The sequence below is a fragment of the Symphalangus syndactylus genome, chromosome 14 (genome assembly GCF_028878055.3).
Source record: "Symphalangus syndactylus isolate Jambi chromosome 14, NHGRI_mSymSyn1-v2.1_pri, whole genome shotgun sequence".
In the NCBI taxonomy this organism is placed as follows: domain Eukaryota; kingdom Metazoa; phylum Chordata; class Mammalia; order Primates; family Hylobatidae; genus Symphalangus; species Symphalangus syndactylus.
Window position 1 is genome coordinate 85,035,191 of NC_072436.2, and position 23,285 is coordinate 85,058,475.

The 23,285-nt window shown below is 39.2% G+C and overlaps 1 protein-coding gene across 2 annotated transcripts in view; it reads left to right on the top strand.

Annotated features, from left to right (window-relative positions):
* Positions 1 to 23,285, top strand: part of PNPT1 (polyribonucleotide nucleotidyltransferase 1) — a 57,903-nt gene that overhangs the window by 23,281 nt on the left and 11,337 nt on the right. For both annotated transcript variants that reach the window (XM_055240599.2, XM_055240601.2), the window contains exons 12-19: positions 3,360 to 3,456; positions 4,219 to 4,321; positions 9,730 to 9,800; positions 11,516 to 11,552; positions 15,577 to 15,643; positions 15,727 to 15,816; positions 16,995 to 17,048; positions 22,883 to 22,989. In XM_055240599.2, coding sequence (XP_055096574.1) covers positions 3,360 to 3,456; positions 4,219 to 4,321; positions 9,730 to 9,800; positions 11,516 to 11,552; positions 15,577 to 15,643; positions 15,727 to 15,816; positions 16,995 to 17,048; positions 22,883 to 22,989 — 626 coding nt within the window. The remainder of the gene's footprint in view (positions 1 to 3,359; positions 3,457 to 4,218; positions 4,322 to 9,729; positions 9,801 to 11,515; positions 11,553 to 15,576; positions 15,644 to 15,726; positions 15,817 to 16,994; positions 17,049 to 22,882; positions 22,990 to 23,285) is intronic.

A 23,285-nucleotide genomic window follows, 5' to 3' on the forward strand; every position in this document is an offset into this window, starting at 1 on the left:
TGTAGCTAGCACTACATTTGATGCAGAGTACGTACCTAGTAAGTGTTGAATGTGAATGTTGCTGATCTTTTCTGAATCAAACTCTTAGCATACAAGAAATGTAACCTGGTATCTTGTCATTTGAAAACCCAAATATATTATTTAAAATTCTTGAGTTCTTGATCTGTGAAATTGCAGTGTTAATAATACCTGGTTTATGGGGATTAAATGAGTGAATCATTTACATCTGCGCCTGCCACACAGTAAGTGTTCAATAAATGTTAACTGATGCTATTCTTAATACCTAGTGGAATCATAAGATACAGAACTTAGGTAATTTAGCTCTCCAGTAATTATTAAGCAAAGGATCTTACTGTATAATATCAACCTCTGGCCAGGCGTGGTGGCTCACGCCTGTAATCCCAGCACTTTGGGAGACCGAGGCAGGCGGATCACGAGGTCAGGAGATCGAGACCATCCTGGCTAACGCGGTGAAACCCTGTCTCTACTAAAAATACAAAAAGTTAGCCGGGCGTGGTGGCGGGCGCCTCTGGTCCCAGCTACTCAGGAGGCTGAGGCAGGAGAATGGCGTGAACCCGGGAGGTGGAGCTTGCAGCGAGCCGAGATCGCGCCACTGCACTCCAGCCTGGGCGATGGAGCAAGACTGTGTCTCAAAAAAAAAAAAAATAATAATAATAATAATATCAACCTCACACAAACTGAATATAAATGAAGTATGACATAGTTTTTGTTAATTTTTCTAATAGACAAATATACTCTCACATGAATATTTATTTTAAGATAAAAAACTGGCCAGGTGTGGTGGCTCATGCCTGTAATCTCAGCACTTTGGGAGGCCAAAGTGGGTGGATCACTTGAGGTCAGGAGTTCAAGATCAGCCTGGCCAATATGGTGAACTCCATCTCTACCAAAAATACAAAAATTAGGCGGGCGTGGTGGCAGGCGCCTGTAATCCCAGCTACTCAGGAGGCTGAGGCACGAGAATCGCTTGAACCTGTTAGGCAGAGGTTGTAGTGAGCCGAGATCACCACTGCACTCCAGCCTGGGCAATAGAGCAAGGCTCCATCTCAAAAAAAAAAAAAAATGCTGTTAGCATTGATACTAAGGCCATTAATTGTAATTGTCATTGAATAAGTTTAGTCCTTTGTCACTACATTTCATCCTATTTGGTAAGAAAGAAATTTTATAGCGAATATTGTCTTATTTTAAAAGAAAAGTGACTTTTTGTTTGTATTATACATAGTAGAATATCTTCACGACCCTCTGGGTTGATAGGATATTTTAAACGTTTTGGTACTGATTGTTTTCCTTTCTAAGTACAACTCAGTTAAAGCAGAAAAGATATTAAAGTCTAATATTAAAAATTATTCTTATCTGAGGAAGATACAATCTAATATATCTTTCTATGACCATTTCTTGTGTTTTGGTTACTTTGAAGTTATGTTTAATAAACCATACACATGAGAGAATAGTACCTTTTTTTTTTTTTTTTTTTTTGAGACGGAGTCTTTCTCTGTCCCCCAGGCTAGAGTGCGGTGGCGCGATCTCGGCTCACTGCAAGCTCCGCCTCCCGGGTTCACGCCATTCTCCTGCCTCAGCCTCCCGAGTAGCTGGGACTACAGGCGCCCGCCAACACGCCCGGCTAATTTTTTTGTATTTTTAGTAGAGACGGGGTTTCACCGTGTTAGCCAGGATGGTCTCGATCTCCTGACCTCGTGATCCGCCCGCCTCGGCCTCCCAAAATGCTGGGATTATAGGCTTGAGCCACCGCGCCCGGCGAGAGAATAGTACTTAAAACTTGGCATAGTCCCAGCTATTCGGGAGGCTGAGGCAGGAGAATGGCGTGAACCCGGGAGGCGGAGCTTGCAGTGAGCAGACATCGAGCCACTGCACTCCAGCCTGGGCGACAGAGCCAGACTCCATCTCCAAAAAAAAAAAAAAAAAAAAAAAAACTTGGCATAAATTAATTGATAGGGTAGAATAGTTTAACATCTAAACCCTAAGCTAAAAATAAAATAAAATAAAACCATATGCCTTTGAGGCTGACAGATCTGTATTCAGGTTACAGCTGTATCAGTTACTACCTGTGTGGTCTCAGGCAGTTTACTCCACCTCTTTGTTTTTTATTTATGTTTTTTTTTTAAACTCATTGGTTATCTCTTACACAGTACTTTACCCCTTTAAGCCTCAGTTTCTTCTTCTGTAGAATGGGAATAATAAAATTTAGTTCATAAGTTATTATGAAAGTTAAAAGCATTAAAAAACCAATAAAGTGCCTGGCTCATGAAAGCATTCGACAAATATTAGATAGAAAACAGTTTGTAGGGATTTATAATATATTTTTAAAATTTTTCCCCAATTTGCAGATTTAGATTAAAGGCAAAAGAGCGAGGGTGTCTACTCTTAAAACTGTCAGTTAGGCCGGGCACAGTGGCTCATGCCTGTAATCCCAGCACTTTGGGAGGCCAAGGCAGGCGGATCACCTGAGGTCAGGAGTTCGAGCCCAGCCTGACCAACATGGAGAAACCCCGTCTCTACTAAAAATACAAAAATTAGCCAAGTGTGTTGGCACATGCCTATAATCCCAACTACTAGGGAGGCTGAGGCAGGAGAATTGCTTGAATCCAGGAGGCGAAGGTTGCGGTGAGCTGAGATCATGCCATTGCACTCTAGCCTGGGCAACAAGAGCGAAACTCCATCTCAAAAAAAAAAAAAGACTGTCAGACCTTTTCCATAAAGGTTGGCTGGATTCTTCTGGTAACATAGTAGAAAAGGGAACTAATGGGCTGGGCGCATTGGCTCACGCCTGTAATCCTAGCACTTTGGGAGGCCGAGGCAGACAGATTGCCTGACTTCAGGAGTTCAAGAGCAGCCTGGGCCACATGGTAAAACCCTATCTCCACTAAAATACAAAAAAATTAGCCAGGCGTGGTGGTACATGCCTGTAGTCCCAGCCACTCAGGATGCTAAGGCAGGAGAATTGCTCGAACCCAGGAGACAGAGGTTGCAGTGAGCCAAGATTGCGGCATTGCACTCCAGCCTGGACAACAGAGCAAGACTTTGTCTCCAAAAAAAAAGAAAGAAAAAGGAACTGATTTCAAAGCACTGTCATTCAGTCATTCAGGTAGAAAGCAAACTAAGTTCACAATATCAACACAGTTGTGGTACTTGGTACTTGATGTGTCACAGTTGGTTGAGAACATTTAATTTATCTACTTTGTTTGCCTGAGGACTAAACATTCAGAGTCATCTCCCTTGGTTGATTCCTGTAGTTAGTTGATTTTATGCTATGAACTTTAGAGAAATCCTATTTCCTAAAAAAGTAAAAATCTTTGTTTTGGTTTGTCTTTTTTCTATAGAAAAATTTCCAGAGGCCGATCCATATGAAATAATAGAATCCTTCAATGTTGTTACAAAGGAAGTTTTTAGAAGTATTATTTTGAATGAATACAAAAGGTAAGCATACCCTTTTTTGTTGAAATTGAAGTATGCACTGTCTCTGCAAGTTGCCTTGAAAATGGAAACTTGATCAAAGAAAGTTTGTTTTTTTTCAAGTGAACAGTAAAGAATTATAATATTTGCTGTATAAATGGACACCTATTGAAGAAAAAGTACGTGATATGTGACCATCTGTCTTGGGCCTGGTGTGTAAAGCAGTGCCTGCCAGCCCTGACTGCACTTCAGGATTATCTGTAGAGGTTTTTTGTTTGTTTGTTTGTTTGTTTTTTTGAGACAGAGTCTCACTCTGTCACCCAGGCTGGAGTGCAATCTCGGCTCACTGCAAGCTCCGTCTTCCGGGTTCATGTCATTCTCCTGCCTCAGCCTCCCGAGTAGCTGGGACTACAGGTGCCCACCACCACACCCGGCTAATTTTTGGTATTTTTAGTAGAGACGGGTTTCACCGTGTTAGCCAGGATAGTCTCGATCTCCTGACCTCGTGATCCGCCTGCCTCGGACTCCGAAAGTGCTGGAATTACAGGCGTGAGCCACCGCGCCCGGCCTACCTGTACAGCTTTTTAACAACACAGGAATATAGGTTCAACTTCAGACATTCTGATTAAGTGATATTCAGGATAGTGCTCAAGTATCTATTATTTTTTAAAGTTCCACAGGGGCTTATGATACACAGCTGAGATTGAGAACTTCCTGGGAGAGATAAAGACGTGATTTTTCTGTTTCCAGCATTACTTCATGTACTTATTTCCTATATCACTATAGGTGCGATGGTCGGGATTTGACTTCACTTAGGAATGTAAGTTGTGAGGTAGATATGTTTAAAACCCTTCATGGATCAGCATTATTTCAAAGAGGACAAACACAGGTAATTTATATAAAAAGCTCTAATTATTTGCTGAATTAAGATTGTTTAATTAGATCTAATAGAAGTACATTAGTAGATGCTGTAGGTTTTGTCATATGGTATATATTATTTATTTAAATTAATATCTGGCAGTTCTTGTTTGTTTTGTTTGAGACAGGTTCTTGCTTTGTCACTCAGGCTCCAGTGCAGTGGCACAATCATAGCTCATTGAAACCTCTAACTCCTGGACTCAGGCGATCCTCCCACCTCAGCTTCCTGGGTAGCTGGGACTACAGGCGTGTGCCACCATGCCTGGTTAATTAAAAACTTTTTTTCGTAGAGACAAGGTCTTACTATGTTGCCCAAGCTGGTCTCAAACTCTTGGCCTCAAGCAATCCTCCTACCACAGCCTCCCAGTGTTCTGGGATACAGGCATGAGCCACCACGCCTGGCCTTTGGTGTGTTTTCTATGTAATTTTCACAGTTTTTTTGAGGTATAATTGCTATTCAATAAACTATGCTGTTTAAAATGTATGATTTGGTAACTTTTCACAGTATGCAACTGAGAAACCAGCCAAGATAATGAACAGGCCGGGCATGGTAGCTCACACTTGTAATTCCAGCACTTTGGGAGGCCCAGGAGGGAGAATTGCTTGAGGCCAGGAGTTCGATGTTGCAATAAGCTATGGTCATGCCATTGCACTCCAGCCTGGACTACCGAGCAAGACCCTGTCTCTTAAAAAAATTTAAAAATGAAAAAGATAATGAACATATCAGTTACCCCCAAGAGTTTCCTCATGCCTTTTTGTAATTCCTTCTTCCTGCCCCCTACCTCCTCGAGAGACTACTGATCTGCTTTTGTCACTATAAATTAGTTTGCATTTTCTGGAATTATCTGGTATTTCTGTTGTATCTTTCTTTTAATATTGGGTATACAAAATTGAGTAACTCAGACTCCACTTTATGGCATATTGTCATTGTTGACCTGTTCAAGGCCCTCATTTGTTTTCTCCATTTAGCCTCTACAGTTCTATACCTTTTCTATTCTTTATTCTTTACATAGGCACCCACTCTTGTATTTAACAGGTAGCCTTCTGGTTCTCCTTCTGTTCGTTTATTAATATTTACCTACATCTGTATTCATTGTTCTGTGTACCATATTATGTTTTATACTCCTTTCCCACATTGTTTCTTTAATTCTATCAATCCGATAGGTACCAAGTAGTAACTTTTTGCTTTAATTTGTATTTTCCTGATTACTAGTGAGGCTCAGCATTATTTATATAACAGCCAGTCAACATGGTCACTGCATAAACCATGCCCTGGGGAACTGCACACCTCCAGGGCACTATTTCACATGGATGTTGTCCCCTAGAGTTGTGCAGTGTGGTGGCCCTGCCTCAGGTTTGCCCTTTTATGAATTTTCTGTCCATATCCTTTGGCCAGTTTTTCTTTTTTTAATGTGGTTTATTGTATTTTACCTGCTATTTTGTAGTAATTTCTTAAGTGTTTTAAATATTAATTCCTTTTGGTAACAAACTTTGTATATATATGTTTCCTTTATTTATTGCCTTTTAACTTTGCCTGCGATAGTCTACTATGTTTAGAGTAAATCTGAAAACTTTAGTTCTAATATAAATTCTTCTGTACCTCAGTTACAAAGTTACTCACCTACTTTTTCTATTAGCATTCTAGTTTTAGCTGTCAAATTTAGACCATTAGTCGATCTTTGAATTTATTCCTACACGTTGTATGAAATGAAAACCTCCATAGTGAGCCAATTTTACATTATTCACTAATACTTTATTTTTCTCAATGACTTGTGATGTCACCATATGATAGTCAAAGTTTATAAATACATTGTTAAACTATATCCTTTTTCATTGTTATGTGAATTTTCTGGGCCACTGTCAAACTATTTTAATTATTATGATTTAGGGGTATATTTCAGTATCTGAGAAGCAAGCCATCTTCCCTGTTTGTTTAATCCCCTCAAAATTATCTTAAAATTTAGATACATTTATTCCTTTATTTGAATTTTAGTATTATATCAAGTTCTCAAAATATCCTTCTAGGATTTATAATTATAATTGTACTAAATTTTTATATTAATCTGAGAGAAGAATGATACTTTTACAATTTAAGCTATAGTCTACAATGAATATAGTCAGTGTCACCTTTGATTCAGGTTTTCTTTTATGCTCTTTAGTCAAGTTTTTAAAATACCTTTATAAAGATGTTCTGCATACTTTTGTTGTCCATTGTGACAATCTCTGGCTTTGTAACTGTAGTACTTAGTCCATTCATGTTAAATTTAATCATTGATGTGATTGAATTTACTGTCATTTTATTATTTGTTTTTCTTTTGCTCTTCTGTTGTTTCTCTATTTTTTACTTTCAGCCTTCTTTTTGAATGAATTGAATAGTTCTTATAATTTTATTTTAATTTGCCTATTTATTTTTTAGCTGTACCTCTGAATTATTTTCCAGTGATTACTATAGAAATAACAGTATACATCCATAACTTCTCACAACTTTTTATTTATATATTTTAAAAAATTTTTGTAGAGTCAGAGTTTTGCCATATTGCCCAGGCTAGTCTTGAATTCCTGGGCTCCAGCAGTCCTCCTGCCTTGGCCTCCCAAGGTGCTGGTATTACAGGCATAAGCCACCATCCCAGGCCCTCACAGTCTTTTTAGAATTAATTTTGTACCACTTAACATAAAATGAAGAAACTTTGCAACCATTTAGGTGCATTTCCTGCCCCTTCTATCCTTTATATTGCAGTTGTCTTATCAGTTACATCTACATGTGTCATAAACCCCCACAAGGCAGTGTTATAACTTTCATACAATCATGTATTTTAAACAAGTAATAAGAAAAAGGCTTTTATATTGGCTCACGTATTTACCATTTCTGGTGCTTTTTATTCCTTTCTGAAGATCCAAGGATGGATCCAGTATTATTTCCCTTCATTCTGACAAGACTTCCTTTAATATCATCCTATGAGTTTTCTTTTTTTGGGACGGAGTCTCGTTCTGTCGCCCAGGCTGTAGTGCGGTGGCGTGATCTTGGCTCATGGCAAGCTCTGCCTCCCGGGTTCACGCCATTCTCCTGCCTCAGCCCCCTGAGTAGCTGGGACTACAGGCGCCTGCCACCACGCCCAGCTAATTTTTTTGTATTTTTAGTAGAGACTGGATTTCACCATGTTAGCCAGGATGGTCTCCATCTCCTGACCTCGTGATCTGCCCGCCTTGGCCTCCCAAAGTGCTGGGGATTACAGGCGTGAGCCACCGTGCCTGGCTCATCCTATGAGTTTTCTAATAACAAATTATTATCTTTCGTTTTTCTGAAATGTCTTTATTTTGCCTCTGTGTGCAAAGAATCTTTTTGCTGGTATAGAAATTCTGGGGTGAGCCTTTTTTTCTTTTAGCACCTAAACTTGTTTCAGTGTTTTCTTTTTTTTTTTTTTTTTGAGACAGAGTCTTGCTTTGTCGCCCAGGCTGGAGTGCAGTGGCGTGATCTTGGCTCACTGCAAGCTCTACCTCCTGGGTTCATGCCTATGCCATTCTCCTGCCTCAGCCTCCCAAGTAGCTGGGACTACAGACGGCTGTCACCACGCCCGGCTAATTTTTTTTTTTGTATTTTTTAGTAGAGACAGGATTTCACCATATTAGCCAGGATGGTCCGGATCTCCTGACCTCATGATTCGACAGCCTCGGCCTCCTAAAGTGCTGGGATTACAGGCATGAGCCACCGTGCCCAGCCGTTTCAGTGTTTTTTGTTCTCCATGTTTTTCTGATGAAAAGGACCCATTCAAATCATTGTTCCATATCTATTATTATTTTTTTCATGTGGGTGCTTTCAAGATTTGCTCCTTATCTTTGGTTTTCAGCATTATGATTGAAACGTGTGGTTTCCTTTGAATTTATCCTGCTAAAAGTATCCTGAGCCTAAATCTGTACATTGATGTCTTTCACCAAACTTAAGAATTTTCATCGATTATTTCTTCAAATATTTTTTCATGCCTCATTGTCTCTCTTCTTCTAGAATTGCAACTGCACATGTTATTCTTTTGATACTATCCCATAGGTCACTGCAACTATGTTCTCTTTCCTCTCTTCTGCAAATTGGGCAATTTCTGTTCATTCATCTTCATGCTCACTGACTCTTGCCATCTCCTTTCCATTATGAGATACTAAAGTTTTCAATTCTAGAATTTCCACTTATTCTTTTTTATGTCCTTTGAGTATAGTTATAATAGCTGTTAAAAATCTTTTGTCGCCGGGCACAGTGGCTCACGCCTGTAATCCCAGCACTTCGGAGGCCAAGGCGGGCAGATCACGAGGTCAGGAGATCAAGACCATCCTGGCTAACACAGTGAAACCCCATCTCTACTAAAAATACAAAAAAATTAGCTGGGTGTGGTGGCACGCACCTGTAGTCCCAGCTACTCAGGAGGCTGAGGTAGGAGAATCGTCTGAACCCAGGAGGTGGAGGTTGCAGTGAGCTGAGATCGCTCCACTGCACTCCAGCCTAGGCGACAGAGTGAGACTCCGTCTCAAAAAAAAAAAAATCTTTCGTCTGCTAATCCACCATATTAATCAACTCAGAATCAGCCTCTATTCCTGGTCTTTCTTCTTGAGAATGGGCCCTGTTTCGTGTTTCATTGTAGGTTGTTTTCTGGATGTTGTGAATGATACATTGTAGATTGTCTGGATTATGTTACGTCTCTACAAAGAAGACTGATAATTAATTTATTTTTCTTTTCTTCTTTTACTGAGACGGAGTCTCGCTCTGTCGCCCAGGCTGGAGTGCAGTGGTATGATCTCGGCTCACTGCAATCTCTGCCTCTTGGGTTCAAGCTATTCTTCTGCCTCAGCCTCCCAAGTAGCTGGGACTACAGGCACACTCCACCATGCCCAGCTAATTTTTGTATTTTTAGTAGAGACAGGGTTTCACCGTATTGGCCAGGCTGATCTTGAATTCCTGACCTCGTGATCCACCCACCTCAGCCTCCCAAAGTGCTGGGATTACAGGTGTGGGCCACCATGCCTGGCCTGATTTTTTTTAAATTTTAAGCAGGCAGCTGTATTGGCTGAACCTGTATTGAGGCTTCCTCAACATACTGTCATACATAGTTCTTAAAAATATTGCTTTCTCTTCCTGCCTTCCTTCCCCAGCATTCCTAGAGCAGTGCTTTACATATGTAGTCTATGTGATGTTAGAACTTTGGATTATTGAGGTTTACACATAGTATGAATATTTATAGAATAAATAAGTGTTTACTGCAGTTAGTAGCATGGCAAGCTTTGTGTAGGATGTACTTATCTCATTTTTTAAAGAGTTAGTTGGATTCTTCAAGTATTTTTAGTTTTCATCTTTGTGGTTAGTGTATTAAAGCCTGAGGATTTCTTTTTCTTTTTTAGGTGCTTTGTACCGTTACATTTGATTCATTAGAATCTGGTATTAAGTCAGATCAAGTTATAACAGCTATAAAGTAAGTTACGTTTTTATGATGTTTGTTGTGTTTTATGATGTTCTATTATGTAATTAAAGCTTATGTGGTATATTATTAATTATTGTTACTTTTTTTAACCTGTGTTTTTGTACTTCATTTTTCTGTTTACATCATCATGATTTCAAAGGATTTTGTGTGTGTGCTAGATTGTCTTCTAAATCACTGATTTGGAACAAATATTAGTAAAGCATTTAATTCTTTAATGTGAGTATATTTAGTTTGTTCTCTGTCTCTAGAATGATTTCTTAGGACAGACTTCCTTGGTAATCTTGAATGGATTGGTTTTTCTATTAGAAACGAGAGCAAATGAATACACGAAAGCCCCCATTGCTGAAAGTAATCTGGAGGCTGTTAATGAAAAACCTTGTTAATGAAAAGCCTTGTCGAATCCCAAGCCACCTTGTGATTTTGTGTTCAGAAATGCTTGGCTGTCCTCCTCTGCCCCTAAAAAGTCAACAGTAAAATCATGCTAATCAATTTTGATGATAAGAATCTGTATTACAGGCCAGGCGCGGTGGCTCACGCCTATAATCCCAGCACTTGGGAGGCCAAGGTGGGCGGATCTTGAAGTCAGGAGATCAAAACTATCCTGGCTAACAGTGAAACGCCGTCTCTACTAAAAATGCAAAAATTAGTGAGGCGTGATGGTGGGCACCTGTAGTCCCAGCTACTCGGGAAGCTGAGGCAGGAGAATGGCATGAACCCAGGAGGTGGAGGTTGCAGTGAGCCGAGATTGCGCCACTGCGCTCCAGCCTGGGCGACGGAGCGAGACTCTGTCTCAAAAAAAAAAAAAATCTATATTGCAGTCCTCACCAGCATTATTGCATAGCGTCTTGACACTCATAGCCAGTTCTTTATTTTCCTCAGTGCCTAGTAGGGCTACTTCCTGTTCCTGGTTAAGGGTCTCAGAAGACCACAGGGCCCGGCCTTCCTTTTCCTGCTGCCCAACTGATGAGGATAATTCCCAGTAGCCGCTGTAATTGTTTTCCATGTATCTGACAGAATCGACAGTGCAGCTATGTGTGTGAAGGTGGAATGCAGAACACTGGGCTTGGTCAGGGTACCTCCATATATTCTAGTCTTAGGTCTATAACCTGTGTAAATAAAGGGGCACACATCATCACTCAGCCACACTGGCCTTTGGTTTCTATTTCTTGTCAAATGAACTGGGCCAGTGACCTGCTATAATCCTCTCTGGCTCGCAAACTCTGTGATTCCTTTAGTCCTCTGAAGGAGTTTGGTTTTTAGATTTCTTTTTCCAAAGCTACAGTTTATGATCATGCAGATTTTGCCCCATCCCAGGACTTTTTCTTCATTTCACATATTGACTGGCAGAAGCATTGTAGCTCTGAGATTTAACTAAGGTGGGTATAGCATTTAGGATTCTCTCAGTAGTTATTAATGCTTAAAAATACATCTATTGTCTTGTCTTAGTATTCAAATCTGGATATTTAAGGTCTTATATTTAAAGTAAAATTGGTTTCCTAAATCTGTACAATTCATTCATAAGCCCCAGAAGAAAATATCATCTCACAATCATCCTTCTAATCAATTCTTTGGTTTTCAGTTTCAGTCTGATTTTTCATTAACACCTAGTTCTTTTGTAAAATCCCCTTAAATCTGTTTTAGTTGTGTTTTGAAATAAATATGTTTTTTCCCTATGATGTTTTTAATATTATGCCTTTTATTTTTAGTGGGATAAAAGATAAAAATTTCATGCTGCACTATGAGGTAAGGTGAATTTTTTTCCTCAAAATTTTATTTATTTTTGTGAGACAAGGTCTCACCCTGTTCCCCAGGCTGGAGTGGAATGGTGCAGTCTCAGCTCACTGCAACCTCTCCCTCCCAGGCTCAAGACATCCTCCCGCCTCAGCCTCCCGAGTAGCTGGGATTACAGGCTTGTGCAACCACAATTGGCTAATTTTTCTATTTTTTTCTAGAGATGGGGTTTTGCCATGTTGCTCGGGCTGGAACATTTTATTTTTAAAAACTTCCAGGATACAGTAAAGTTGAAAGAACTTTACAGTGACTCTCCATATATCCACTACCTGAGTTTTACCAATAATATTTTATTTTTCTAGTTTTATCATATATCTATTAAGGTCAATTTGGGGCTACTATTTTATTGCTTACAGAAGGCATGGCAAGCTTTGTGTAGAATGATAAGTAGAGAGAGATGTAAGTAGTATTTTTAGAGAGTACTGTAGCACTCTCTAAAGTACTACTTGAGAGAGATAAGAGATAAGTACTTTAGAGAGATAAGTAGTATTTTTCTAATCAACAACTTCGTGTTCTAAGTCATACATAAAACTTAAAGAAAGTATAGCAGACAATATCGTTTTAGGTTAAAAAAAAAAAAAAAAGTCATGCCTGTGTATACACGTGTGTCAAACAAAAGTAGAGTTTTTTAAATACCTCAACTGACAAATCACCTGTTTGCTCATTGAAATGTTCATATTTATACTCAGTTGATTAGTAGTAAAAGATGAGACATTTAATATTAAGTTACTTTATATGAGATAATTATAGATAATTGAGTTTGTGATTGACTTTATTCACAACAAATCCTAAGGGACCAGACCTAATATAAAGTACTTTTAATTTTATTATTTGGCCGGGCGCGGTGGCTCACGCTTGTAATCCCAGCACTTTGGGAGGCCGAGGCGGGTGGATCACGAGGTCAGGAGATCGAGACCACAGTGAAACCCCGTCTCTACTAAAAATACAAAAAAAAATTAGCCGGGCGTGGTGGCGGGCGCCTGTAGTCCCAGCTACTCGGAGAGGCTGAGGCAGGAGAATGGCGTGAACCCGGGAGGCGGAGCTTGCAGTGAGCCGAGATCGGGCCACTGCACTCCAGCCTGGGTGATAGAGCAAGACTCCGTCTCAAAAAAAAAAAAAAAAAAAAAAAAAAATTTATTATTTGAAGAATGTACATGGAGAGCAGGGCATGGTAGCTCATACCTGTAATCCCAGCACTTTGGGAGGCCGAGGAGGGAGGATTGCTAAGCCCAGAAATTCAAGACAAGCTTGGGCAACATAGTGAGATCCTGTCTCTACAAAAAGATCTAAAAATTAGCCAAGCATGGTGGCATGTGCCTATAGTCCCAGCTACTCGGGAGGCTGAGATGGGAGGATTGCATGAGCCCAAGAGGTTGAGAATGCAGCAAGCCATTATCACCCCACTGCACTTCAGCCTGGGCAACAGAGTGAGACCCTGTCTCAGAAATAAAAAGAATACAACATGAGAGACTTATGTAAAGTAGCAAGTCATTTCGTTTTTGTATAACCGTTGTTGGCTGCCCAGAATTCCAGCATTTCACTCTTGCTGAATCTGCTGTAATCAATAGAGAACATTTTTTTGTAGAAAGTATATGCTACAGAATATCCATAAACATCGAGATTCATACAGGGCTTGAATCCCTTGTAAATATCCTGTTCTGGATATACCCTGGTGCTACAGAAGCCAGAGAGGAATTGTAATTGAGTAAAGCAGGTTCTTTGTCATGAGCTGGAGAGCACGTGGCAGTCTTAAAAGGGCAGCTGTGCACAGTGGAGGTCTAGCTGATTATTGGGTAAGGGGGTTGGGGAGGGAACTGGAGAAGGATATGGGCCATGGGCCATTATTGCCATATTTTATTTTTGTAAATCTCTTTATTATAAAATAAAGCAGAGGTACTGAAAACTGTATAAAACAAAGGATGGCTTAGTAAGTTTTTATAAGGCAAATACCCTTGTAACCACCACCCAAGTCAGGAAATTTAACATTGCCAGCCACCTCAAAAGCCCCTCCATGTTTTTCATCCCAATCTCAATACCCTTCGTCTCTTAAAAGTAGGTAACTACTCTCCTAAGTTTTACAGTAATCATCTTGGATTTCCTGGCTCCATTTTTAGATACTATAGTTTAGTCTTGTTTTTTTCTTTAAAACGTTTGGTATTTCCTTTTTTGTTTCAGTTTGTTTGAGACAGAGTCTCACTGTCACTCAGGCTGGAGTGCAGTGGCACCATCTTGGCTCACTGCAACCTCCACCTCCCAGGCTTAAGTGATCCTCCTGCCTCAGTCCCCCAAGTAGCTGGGACTACAGGCACCACTACACCCAGCTAATTTTTAGATTTTTTACAAAACGCGGTTTTGCCACGTTGCCCAGGCTGGTCTCAAACTCCTGGGCTCAAGCAGTCTGCCTGCCTCAGCCTCCCAAAGTGCTGGGATTACAGATGTAAGCCACTATGCCTGGCCTGATATTTCTTTAAGTCTTTTTAAATCTATACATTTCTCCTCCATTACATTCTATCTATTGAAGCCCCATAGCCATTTTACTTATAGTCTCCCACAGTCTGGGTGTTGCTGATTGCACACTCGTGGTGCAGTTCAACATGTTCCTCCATCCTCTCTATTTCCTGCAAATTGACTGCTAGATCCAGAGGTTTAATCAGATTCCTGCTCCATCCACTGCTTTTAAGAGCAGTGGCTCATGCCTGTAATCCCAGCACTTTGGGAGGCCAAGGTGGGCGGATCACCTGAGGTCGGGAGTTCAAGACCAGCCTGACCAACATGGTGAAACTCTGTCTCTACTAAAAATACAAAATTAGCCAGGCATGGTGGCGCCTGCCTGCAATCCCAGCTACTTGGGAGGCTGAGGCAGGAGAATCACTTGAACCCGGAAGCGGAGGTTGTGGTGAGCCAGTATCATACCATTGCACACCAGCCTGGGCAACAAGAGCAGAACTCCGTCTTAAAAAAAAAAAAAATTCTTGTTAATCTGGAATTACAGATATTTGGGGGAAATTTTTTTTTTTTTTTTAACAGTGTCTCTGTTACACAGGCTGAAGTGCAGTGGTGCAGTCTCAGCTTACTGCAACCTCCACCTCCTGGGTTCAAGCAATTCTTGTGCCTCAGCCTCATGAGTAGCTGGGATTACAGGCATGCGCCACCACGCCCGGCTGATTTTTCCATTTTTTGTAGATACAGGGTCTCACCATGTTGGCCAGGCTAGTCTCAAACTCCTGAGCTCAAGTGAGCTGCCTGCCTTGGCCTCCCAAAGTGCTGGGATTACAGGCATGAGCCACTGTGCCCGGCCTGAAATTACAGATTTTTATGGGAAGTCTTCCTATTGTCAAATGATCACAACTAATTCGTATTTCTTCAAGGTAACATATCTACCAAATAAAACAGTTTGCAACCACTGGCTAAAATAAAACCCTTATGGAAAAGAGCTGTTTCCTCCATACATTTTTGTCATTATGTTTTGCTTGAGAAATACTTCAAAATATGCAACTTTCCCTTTCATGTATTTTGTTTCATATCTGAAAAAGGTAGTGGAGAGAGATAACTAAAAAGTATCAGTGTAAATTAAATTTCAATTTAGTGAAATAAATATGGGCTTTGCTATGAAAAAAAATCTGTGATTCTTCAATGTGTACTTTTTAAATATGTACATATTTTTACTTATTACAAAAATATAACATTTTGTTATTGTTAATAATTTAAACATAATGGAAATTTATGGTGTAAATCCCCATACCCATCCAGTTCCCACATCCTAATCCATTTACACACTTGAAATAGCTACTTTTAGCAATTTGGTATGTATGTTAAATTTATATTATGCATTTTTTGTATATTTATGAATGTACTTTTTTAAAAAACAAAAATGAGATTCTACTGTTCTATAAGTTGTTTTATTATTTTGGTAATATAACTTGTACATCTTTCTATGTCAATTGTATATGTGTGTTTGTGTTTTTTTTTTTCTAAGTTTCCTCCTTATGCAACTAATGAAATTGGCAAAGTCACTGGTTTAAATAGAAGAGAACTTGGGCATGGTAAGTACAGGTCTGTAAACTTACATGGTATTCTTACAGAGACTTAATACATTTTTTACTTATTGTTTTCTACTCTAATTTAGGTGCTCTTGCTGAGAAAGCTTTGTATCCTGTTATTCCCAGAGATTTTCCTTTCACCATAAGAGTGACATCTGAAGTCCTAGAGTCAAATGGTATGGTATTGAAATACTTCTTTCATAGTGGAAAAGACCATATTCCCTATTCTATTATTGTTTTCAAATGTAATGTTACATTTTGTTTATTACTACAGAACCCAAGTTTATTGCAAGAGAAAAATGTATTGAGTTAATCATATACTTGTCTTAATCTCTGTTCTTAGCTAATGAGTTGTTTTGAAAACAATATAAAACAAATGTTTTTCTTTATCTGTTATAGTAGATCCAGTTTGGCTTGTTTCTTTATTTGTACCAACAAACCACAGAACAAGGTTAACAGAGAGAGGAAGGGCCAAAATAGAGTGATCATTAGGTAGGGGATACCTGTCACATATCCACATGAATAATAAGTGTATATCACAGAGGGAGTCTAGGCCAAGAGGTCACATTTAAATAAAAAATTAGTCCATGGGTCAAGGTACAGTGCAGTCATTAAAGGCAGAAAGGTCATGGAGTTCTTAAAGGTGTAACAGACATAATTCAGATAGTCACATATTTTGACGGAAAAATACCAAGGTAAACTCAGAATTTAAACTAAAGACTTTGTGGTTCTCTACTGGGTGTGACTAAATTAATGGGCTTATGAGAGTGAGAGAGCCAAAGCCCTATATCTTTAACTACTTCTGATAAGCAAGAAAAAAGATATGCCCTAGGAAGTCTATTAGAGTATCTGTAGCAATACTGCGCAATAGAACTTTTTGTGATGGGCTGGGCGTGGTGGCTCACACCTGTAATCCCAGCACTTTGAGAGGCCGAGGCGGGTGGATCACGAGGTCCAGAGGGTCTAACATGGTGAAATCCTGTCTCTACTAAAAATACAAAAAATTAGCTGGGCGTGGTGGTGGGCTGAGACTCCATCTCAAAAAATAATAATAAAATAAAACTTTTTGTGATAATAGAAATCCTCTTTATCTGTGCTATCTAGTTGAAGAATTAAATTTACTTTAATTGATTTAACTTTAAGTCACCACTTATAGCTAATGGCTACCATATTGGACCTTGCAGCCCCGTAGTTTATAGCTTAAAAGACCTTGCCTTAGGTGCTTTTAAAAAGAAGAAGATACTATTGAATATTTGTATTGTAATTGAATATTTATAGGGAATAACCAATAGTAACACTTTTCTACATTTAAAAAAATCAGTATAATATAAAGCAGTTATTTTTCTTTCTATAGGGTCATCTTCTATGGCATCTGCATGTGGCGGAAGTTTAGCATTAATGGATTCAGGTAAAAGAATTATGTCTCAAAACTGCTGATATTGCTCATGCCTGTAATCCCAGCACTTTGAGAGGCCAAGGCAGGAGGCTCACCTGAGGCCAAGAGTTTAAGACCAGCCTGGGCAACATAGCAAGACCTCATCTCTACAAAAAAGATTAAAAAAAAATGCTAACCTTTTATACACACCTGTTGGTATAAAATGTAAGATTTCTTTAAATTTGGATTTTAGTAAAACTCAAAGTCAGATTACAGATGACCAAATCAAGCCAGAGTCAAGATGGTTGAAAAGTAGAGCTTCAAATATCCAGATACCTGCTGGAATTCTTATTTTTAGCTAAAAGCAGTACACTGAAAAATTTTTATTTGCATTGGTGACCTAGTAAACTTTATTTCCTTCCAAAAGGTAGAGAGCTCCAGAATTGATTCCAATCACCAAGGAAGTTTTGATTAATAAGTACTATTAGGAATCATAAGAGAAAGCAACTGTAATCTTTCAGTCGATTTATACAAGCCAAGAGAACAATGCCACTCAGGCATGTACACACAATTTTAGGAAGGCGGGACTACAAATGGTTCATTGTAATCCCCAGGTCTGAAACGCCAAAAACAAAAGCATTATGCTAGGAGATTTTTTTTTTTTTTTTTTTTTTTTTTTGAGACAGAGTCTTGCTCTGTTGCCCAGGCTAAAGTGCAGTGGTGCAGTCTCGGCTCACTGCAACCTCCGCCTCCCGGGTTCAAGTGATTCTTCTGCCTCAGCCTCCTGAGTAGCTGGGACTACAGGCGCGTGCTACCACGCCTGGCTAATTTTTGTATTTTTAGTAGAGATGGGGTTTCACCATATTGGCCAGGCTGACCTGGAACTCCTGACCTCGTGATCCACCCACCTTGCCCTCCCAAAGTGCTGGGATTACAGGTGTGAGCCACCATGTCTGGCCGCTAGGAGATTCTTAAAACCAATTCGTGCCAAACTGTCATCAATGCTGCTATTCCAGAAGAAAGAGAGAAGGAACCTAAAGACACTAAAGAGGCCACAGAAGGAGTTCTCTGGTAACTTAACACATTTACAGTACTGGCATGAAAGATAGAAAAGAGGGCCGTAACAGGATGAAATGAAAACATGGTTTGAATATATAATAATATTATCTAGAAAAATTAAAACTAAAAACAGGCCAAAGCAAAAAATGCTAAAGGTACTTTTGTAATTTATTCAGTAAAGGAAAACATAATCTGATATTTAACGTAGCTGGTAAAATACTGCTGCTACTATTTTCATCTTCATTCTTTTCACTCTACAAATCTTTACTTTGTGGCACCTATGTGCCAAGCACTGATCTAAGTTCTTAGGACATGGTGATGAACAAAACAGTCTTAGACTTCATGGCACTTGTGTTTCTCAGTCTTCCAAATCTCATACTGGAAAACACTGAACAAATCTTGAAAAAGGTAAACTGAAAAATAAAAGATGACATCATAGGAGAGTCTTTACCTGCCATTTTTAAATGAATTCAGATCTTTTGGTCTAGACAAAAACTCATCCTTGATTATAATGAGAACTTCAGGATTCGATTACTGAAGTATGATGGCAGTCATTGAGAAATCGTGGAGACTGGTATCCCAAGGACAGAAAACGTTCTTCTTATTGGAAGAGAAGAAAAGTATTTTCTATAAAGTATAACCCAATGAACTTGATCGTGACCCTCAACAAGACTCTTAAGAACTTATAAAAAGAATGGTTTATAAGTAGTTTAGAAAGGAAAGGGGCCAGGCACAGTGGCTCATGCCTGTAATCACAGCACTTTGGGAGCCTGAGGTGAGTGGATCACTTGAGGTCAGGAGTTTGAGGTCTGCCTGGCCAACATAGTGAAACCCCGTCTCTACTAAAAATACAAAAATAAGCCGGGCGTGGTGGCCCATGCCTGTAATCCCAGCTACTTGGGAGGCTGAGTCAAGAGAATCACTTGAACCCAGGAGGCGGAGGCTGCAGTGAGCCAAGATCGTGCCACTGCACTCCAGCCTGGGTGACAGAGTGACTCTGTCTCAAGAAAACAAAAAAAAAAGGAAAGGGACTACAGAAAGAAGCCAGAAGGGACTTCTCCAAAATAAGTCATGCCATAGTTAATTCACTTTCTGTTTTGAAGAAATTACTGCATTTGCAGTAGAGGGTATTGCTGTTGCTGTGATGTATCTATAATTCAGCTTTACAGTTTATGATATCTTTATGATATCTTGTGTAAATGATGCAGAAATTTAGACTAGATAATAGGTGCACCATTCATACTGTTACGGGATGAGCAAAGGGACTGCTTAATCTGATCAACAGGTCAGAGAAGGATCTCAAGTTGAAGATTTGAGGATGCTTATTTCAGCCCTGTCTCTTTCAATGTTGACTTGACTGAGAGCACTGGCCTGCCAATAAAAATACTGATTAAAAGGAATGGGTGACTGACAAAATTGAGCAGGAAAAAAAATATGGAGCTTAATAGTTTAAAAATTAAATTTGAAGTATTAAAGCCAAAAACCTCAAAAAAATTAAATTTGATAAGAATGAATGTCAAGTCCTGTGGGATGGGCCAATACAAGGTATACAGTTCAATTCAAATATGAATTTGAATTGCTTGAGTAGGGCTTGCCCTGCCCTAAGTCAGGCACTGTCCTATGCCCTGGGGATACAAATTGTACCCAGTTTTTGAAAAAGCTTAAAGGTTTGAAAACAAAAAGATACTAATAGATTGAAGAGGTAATAATACAAATATGTGTAAGGTTGATTGATGAACTAGGCTGAGCATAATTGGCTGAGAAAGACTACTACATTTCATCTGATTTTAAAGGCTGAGTAATTGTTGAGAGGCATATTAGGAGCAGGGCCTGTATTTCACATGAAAGGACCAGCATGTGCAAAGTTAAGAAGTTACAGTGTAGTGTGTTTCAGGAATGTATTCAAAAGAGGTGTTAAGGTAATCAAGTAGAACCATATATTGAAGGTTATTGTTATGCTAAGGAGTTTGGACTTAAAGCCAGCATTTTTCCAATTCAGTATTCCATGGAATAGTGTTCCACAGGACATTGATTATTGTATACCATGAAAAAGTTTATTCTGTTCTAAAGTAAGTTTCAGCAGGGTTAAGCAGGTTTATTTAATGTGGATTAAATAGACTTTAATAAGCTAATCCGAATACTGACTCTCTAGGAATAGGACATGTAATATTTTTCCAAATTTATTTGATCACAGAATATGTACAAAATTTCCTGAAAGTAGGCAATGGGGAACTTGAAGGATTTAATGGAAAGCAGTGGCATGATTTGAATCTGCTTTTGTTTTTTCCAAATAGTTTTTCCCAGCTGAAGTGATGAATAGCCCTGAGGAATGAGATGGGAGAGACTAAGAAGCAAAGAGAGAAACTAAAATCTGGGAAGCCAGACAGGGAGATTGTTGCCAGGGCAAGAAATGATGTGGACTCAGACTAAAAAGTAACAATAGGTATTTTAGTATCTAGGGTAAAGGACTGCTTTCTAAAAAATAAACAGATCTTTGTGACTTGATGGGATATAGGAAATGGGGAAAGAAATGTTGATTCTGGCATGAGTGTCTTAGTTGCTTTCAACCAAAGAATGCAGGAGGAAAAGGATTTTTTGATAGTGATTCAATTTTGAACATATATGTATTTCTTTCATCCCCATCATTATTATTATTTATAGAGACGAGGTCTCACTGTGTTGCCCAGGCTGGTCTCAAATTCCTGAGTTTAAGTGATCCTCCCATCTTGGCCTGCCAAAGCACTGGGATTACAAGCATGAGCCACTGGGCCTGGCTCAATTTTGAATATATATTTAAGGTGCTTTGGGGACATTTAGCTGGAGATGTCTGACAGGGAGTTTACTAATACAGGTCTGGGGTTTAGCACAGAGAGCTGGACAGGTAGGATAGATTTTTAAGTCATCAACATTATAGATGGTGGTTAAAATCATAAGTATAGATGAGGTTGCTTAGAGAAAATGAAATGAGATCCACACTCCTTTATACCAAAGTAAATTCCAAGTGATCAAAACTTAAACATTTTTAAACAGATGAAAGATGGTAGGTTTTATCAAAATCTTGGAGAAGAAATGCTCTGCTAAGCAAAACCCAGAAACCATGATTACGTAAACTAAAAATCCTACACAGAAAACTAATGACCATAAGCAAAGTCAATGAACTAGGAAATAAAATATTTTATATTTGTATGTTATTAAACATAATATTTTATCTTTACATTTTAATAAAGATCTGTCAATATTGAAAGAAAATCAGTAATAAAAAGACTGCCAACCAAGTAGAAAAGTGTTGAAGGCCATGAACAGGGAGTTCTCAAAATAAGACTTATAAATAGGTTTATGAACATGAAATAGTTTTCAACCTCAGTCATACAAAACAAGTCAGATTTAAAATAACCATTTTTTACCCTTTTTTTTTTTTTATTTTTTTTTTATTTTTTTTTATTTTTTGAGACGGAGTCTCGCTCTATCGCCCAGGCTGGAGTGCAGTGGCGCAATCTCGGCTCACTGCAAGCTCCGCCTGCCGGGTTCACGCCATTCTCCTGCCTCAGCCTCTCCAAGTAGCTGGGACTATAGGCGCCCGCCACCACGCCCGGCTAATTTTTTGTATTTTTTAGTAGAGACGGGGTTTCACCGTGGTCTCGATCTCCTGACCTCGTGATCCGCCCGCCTCGGCCTCCCAAAGTGCTGGGATTACAAGCGTGAGCCACCGCGCCCAGCCATTTTTTACCCTTTAAATTGAGAAAAATCAAAAGATTTGACAAGAATTAATAAGAATATAGAGTAGCATGTACCTTCTTACACCACTGGTAAAAGTTTAAAATGCTATGTCTTTAGAAGGCAGTTTGACAGTCCAACAAACGTAAATGCACATACCTTTTGACTCAGCAATCGCATTTCTGTGTGTGACTTATAAAACATACAGGGAGTACTATGCAACTATTCAAAGGAATAAAGTACAGCTTTGTGTGGTGGTATGTGTCAATATCCAAGACGTGTTATTAAGTGAAAAAGGCAAGGTGCAGAACAGTAAATGCCTACAGTCTGCCGCCACGAATAAAGAAAACAAAAGATTATATTTACATTTATACTTGTGCACAGAAATTTTCTGGGAGGATACACTAATGTTAGCTGCCATGGGAAGGTAAACTGAGGGGTTCAGGCTGGAAGAATTTACCAAATAGATGCTTACTTTCCAACAAAAAGAGAATAAGACACCTGAAGCAAAAAAGCAAAGCAATGGATAATTTAAAAGTTATAAAGTTTGCTATTGTTAGAGAAGTTCTTGCTGGATATGGTACTTGTTTACATTGTTTTAGGGAACTTTATTATATGTTCAAAAACAAATGAAGTAGTCAGATGACCTCTTAAGACTTCCAACTCAGCTTCGGTGATTGTCAATTTAGACAACAATATCCATTTACATTAAAAATAAATGTCTGCTGGGCGTGGTGGCTCACACTTATAATCCCAACGCTTTGGGAGGCTAAGGCTGGCGGATCACCTGAGGTCAGGAGTTCAAGACCAACAGGGCTAACATGGTTGAAACCTCATCTCTACTAAAAATACAAGCAAATTAGCCAGGCATGTTGGCCGGTGCCTATAATCCCAGCTATTGGGGAGGCTGAGGTGGGAGGATCGCTTGAACCCAGGAGGCAGAGGCTGCAGTGAGCCAAGATGATGCCACTGCACTCCAGTCTGGGCAACAGAGCGAGACTCCCTCTCAAAAAAAAAAAAAAAACCTGATAGATAAATATTTGTTTTAGGCTCATGTACACATTACCCACAGAAGTTCTTTTTCCCAATTATAGGGGTTCCAATTTCATCTCCTGTTGCAGGCGTGGCAGTAGGATTGGTCACCAAAACCGATCCTGAGAAGGGTGAAATAGAAGATTATCGTTTGCTGACAGATATTTTGGCAAGTATATTCCCAGTTTCAAATATTTAATAAGGAAGACTAAAAATAAATAAATAAAAATTAAAAGATAAAAACAAATAATGGTGAAGACTGTATGTACTTTGCACGTAGCATATGGTTAGAAGAGTGCTGGTATTTGAAGAACAGGTACTTGTTCTTCCCTTCCTCCTCTGCATGTTCACCTTGTATCTATAGGATATGAATTTAAAATAGGTATTATATTAATAGTAATAGGCCAGGCACAGTGACTCATGTCTGTAATCCCAGCACTTTGGGAAGTCAGGAGTTCGAGACCA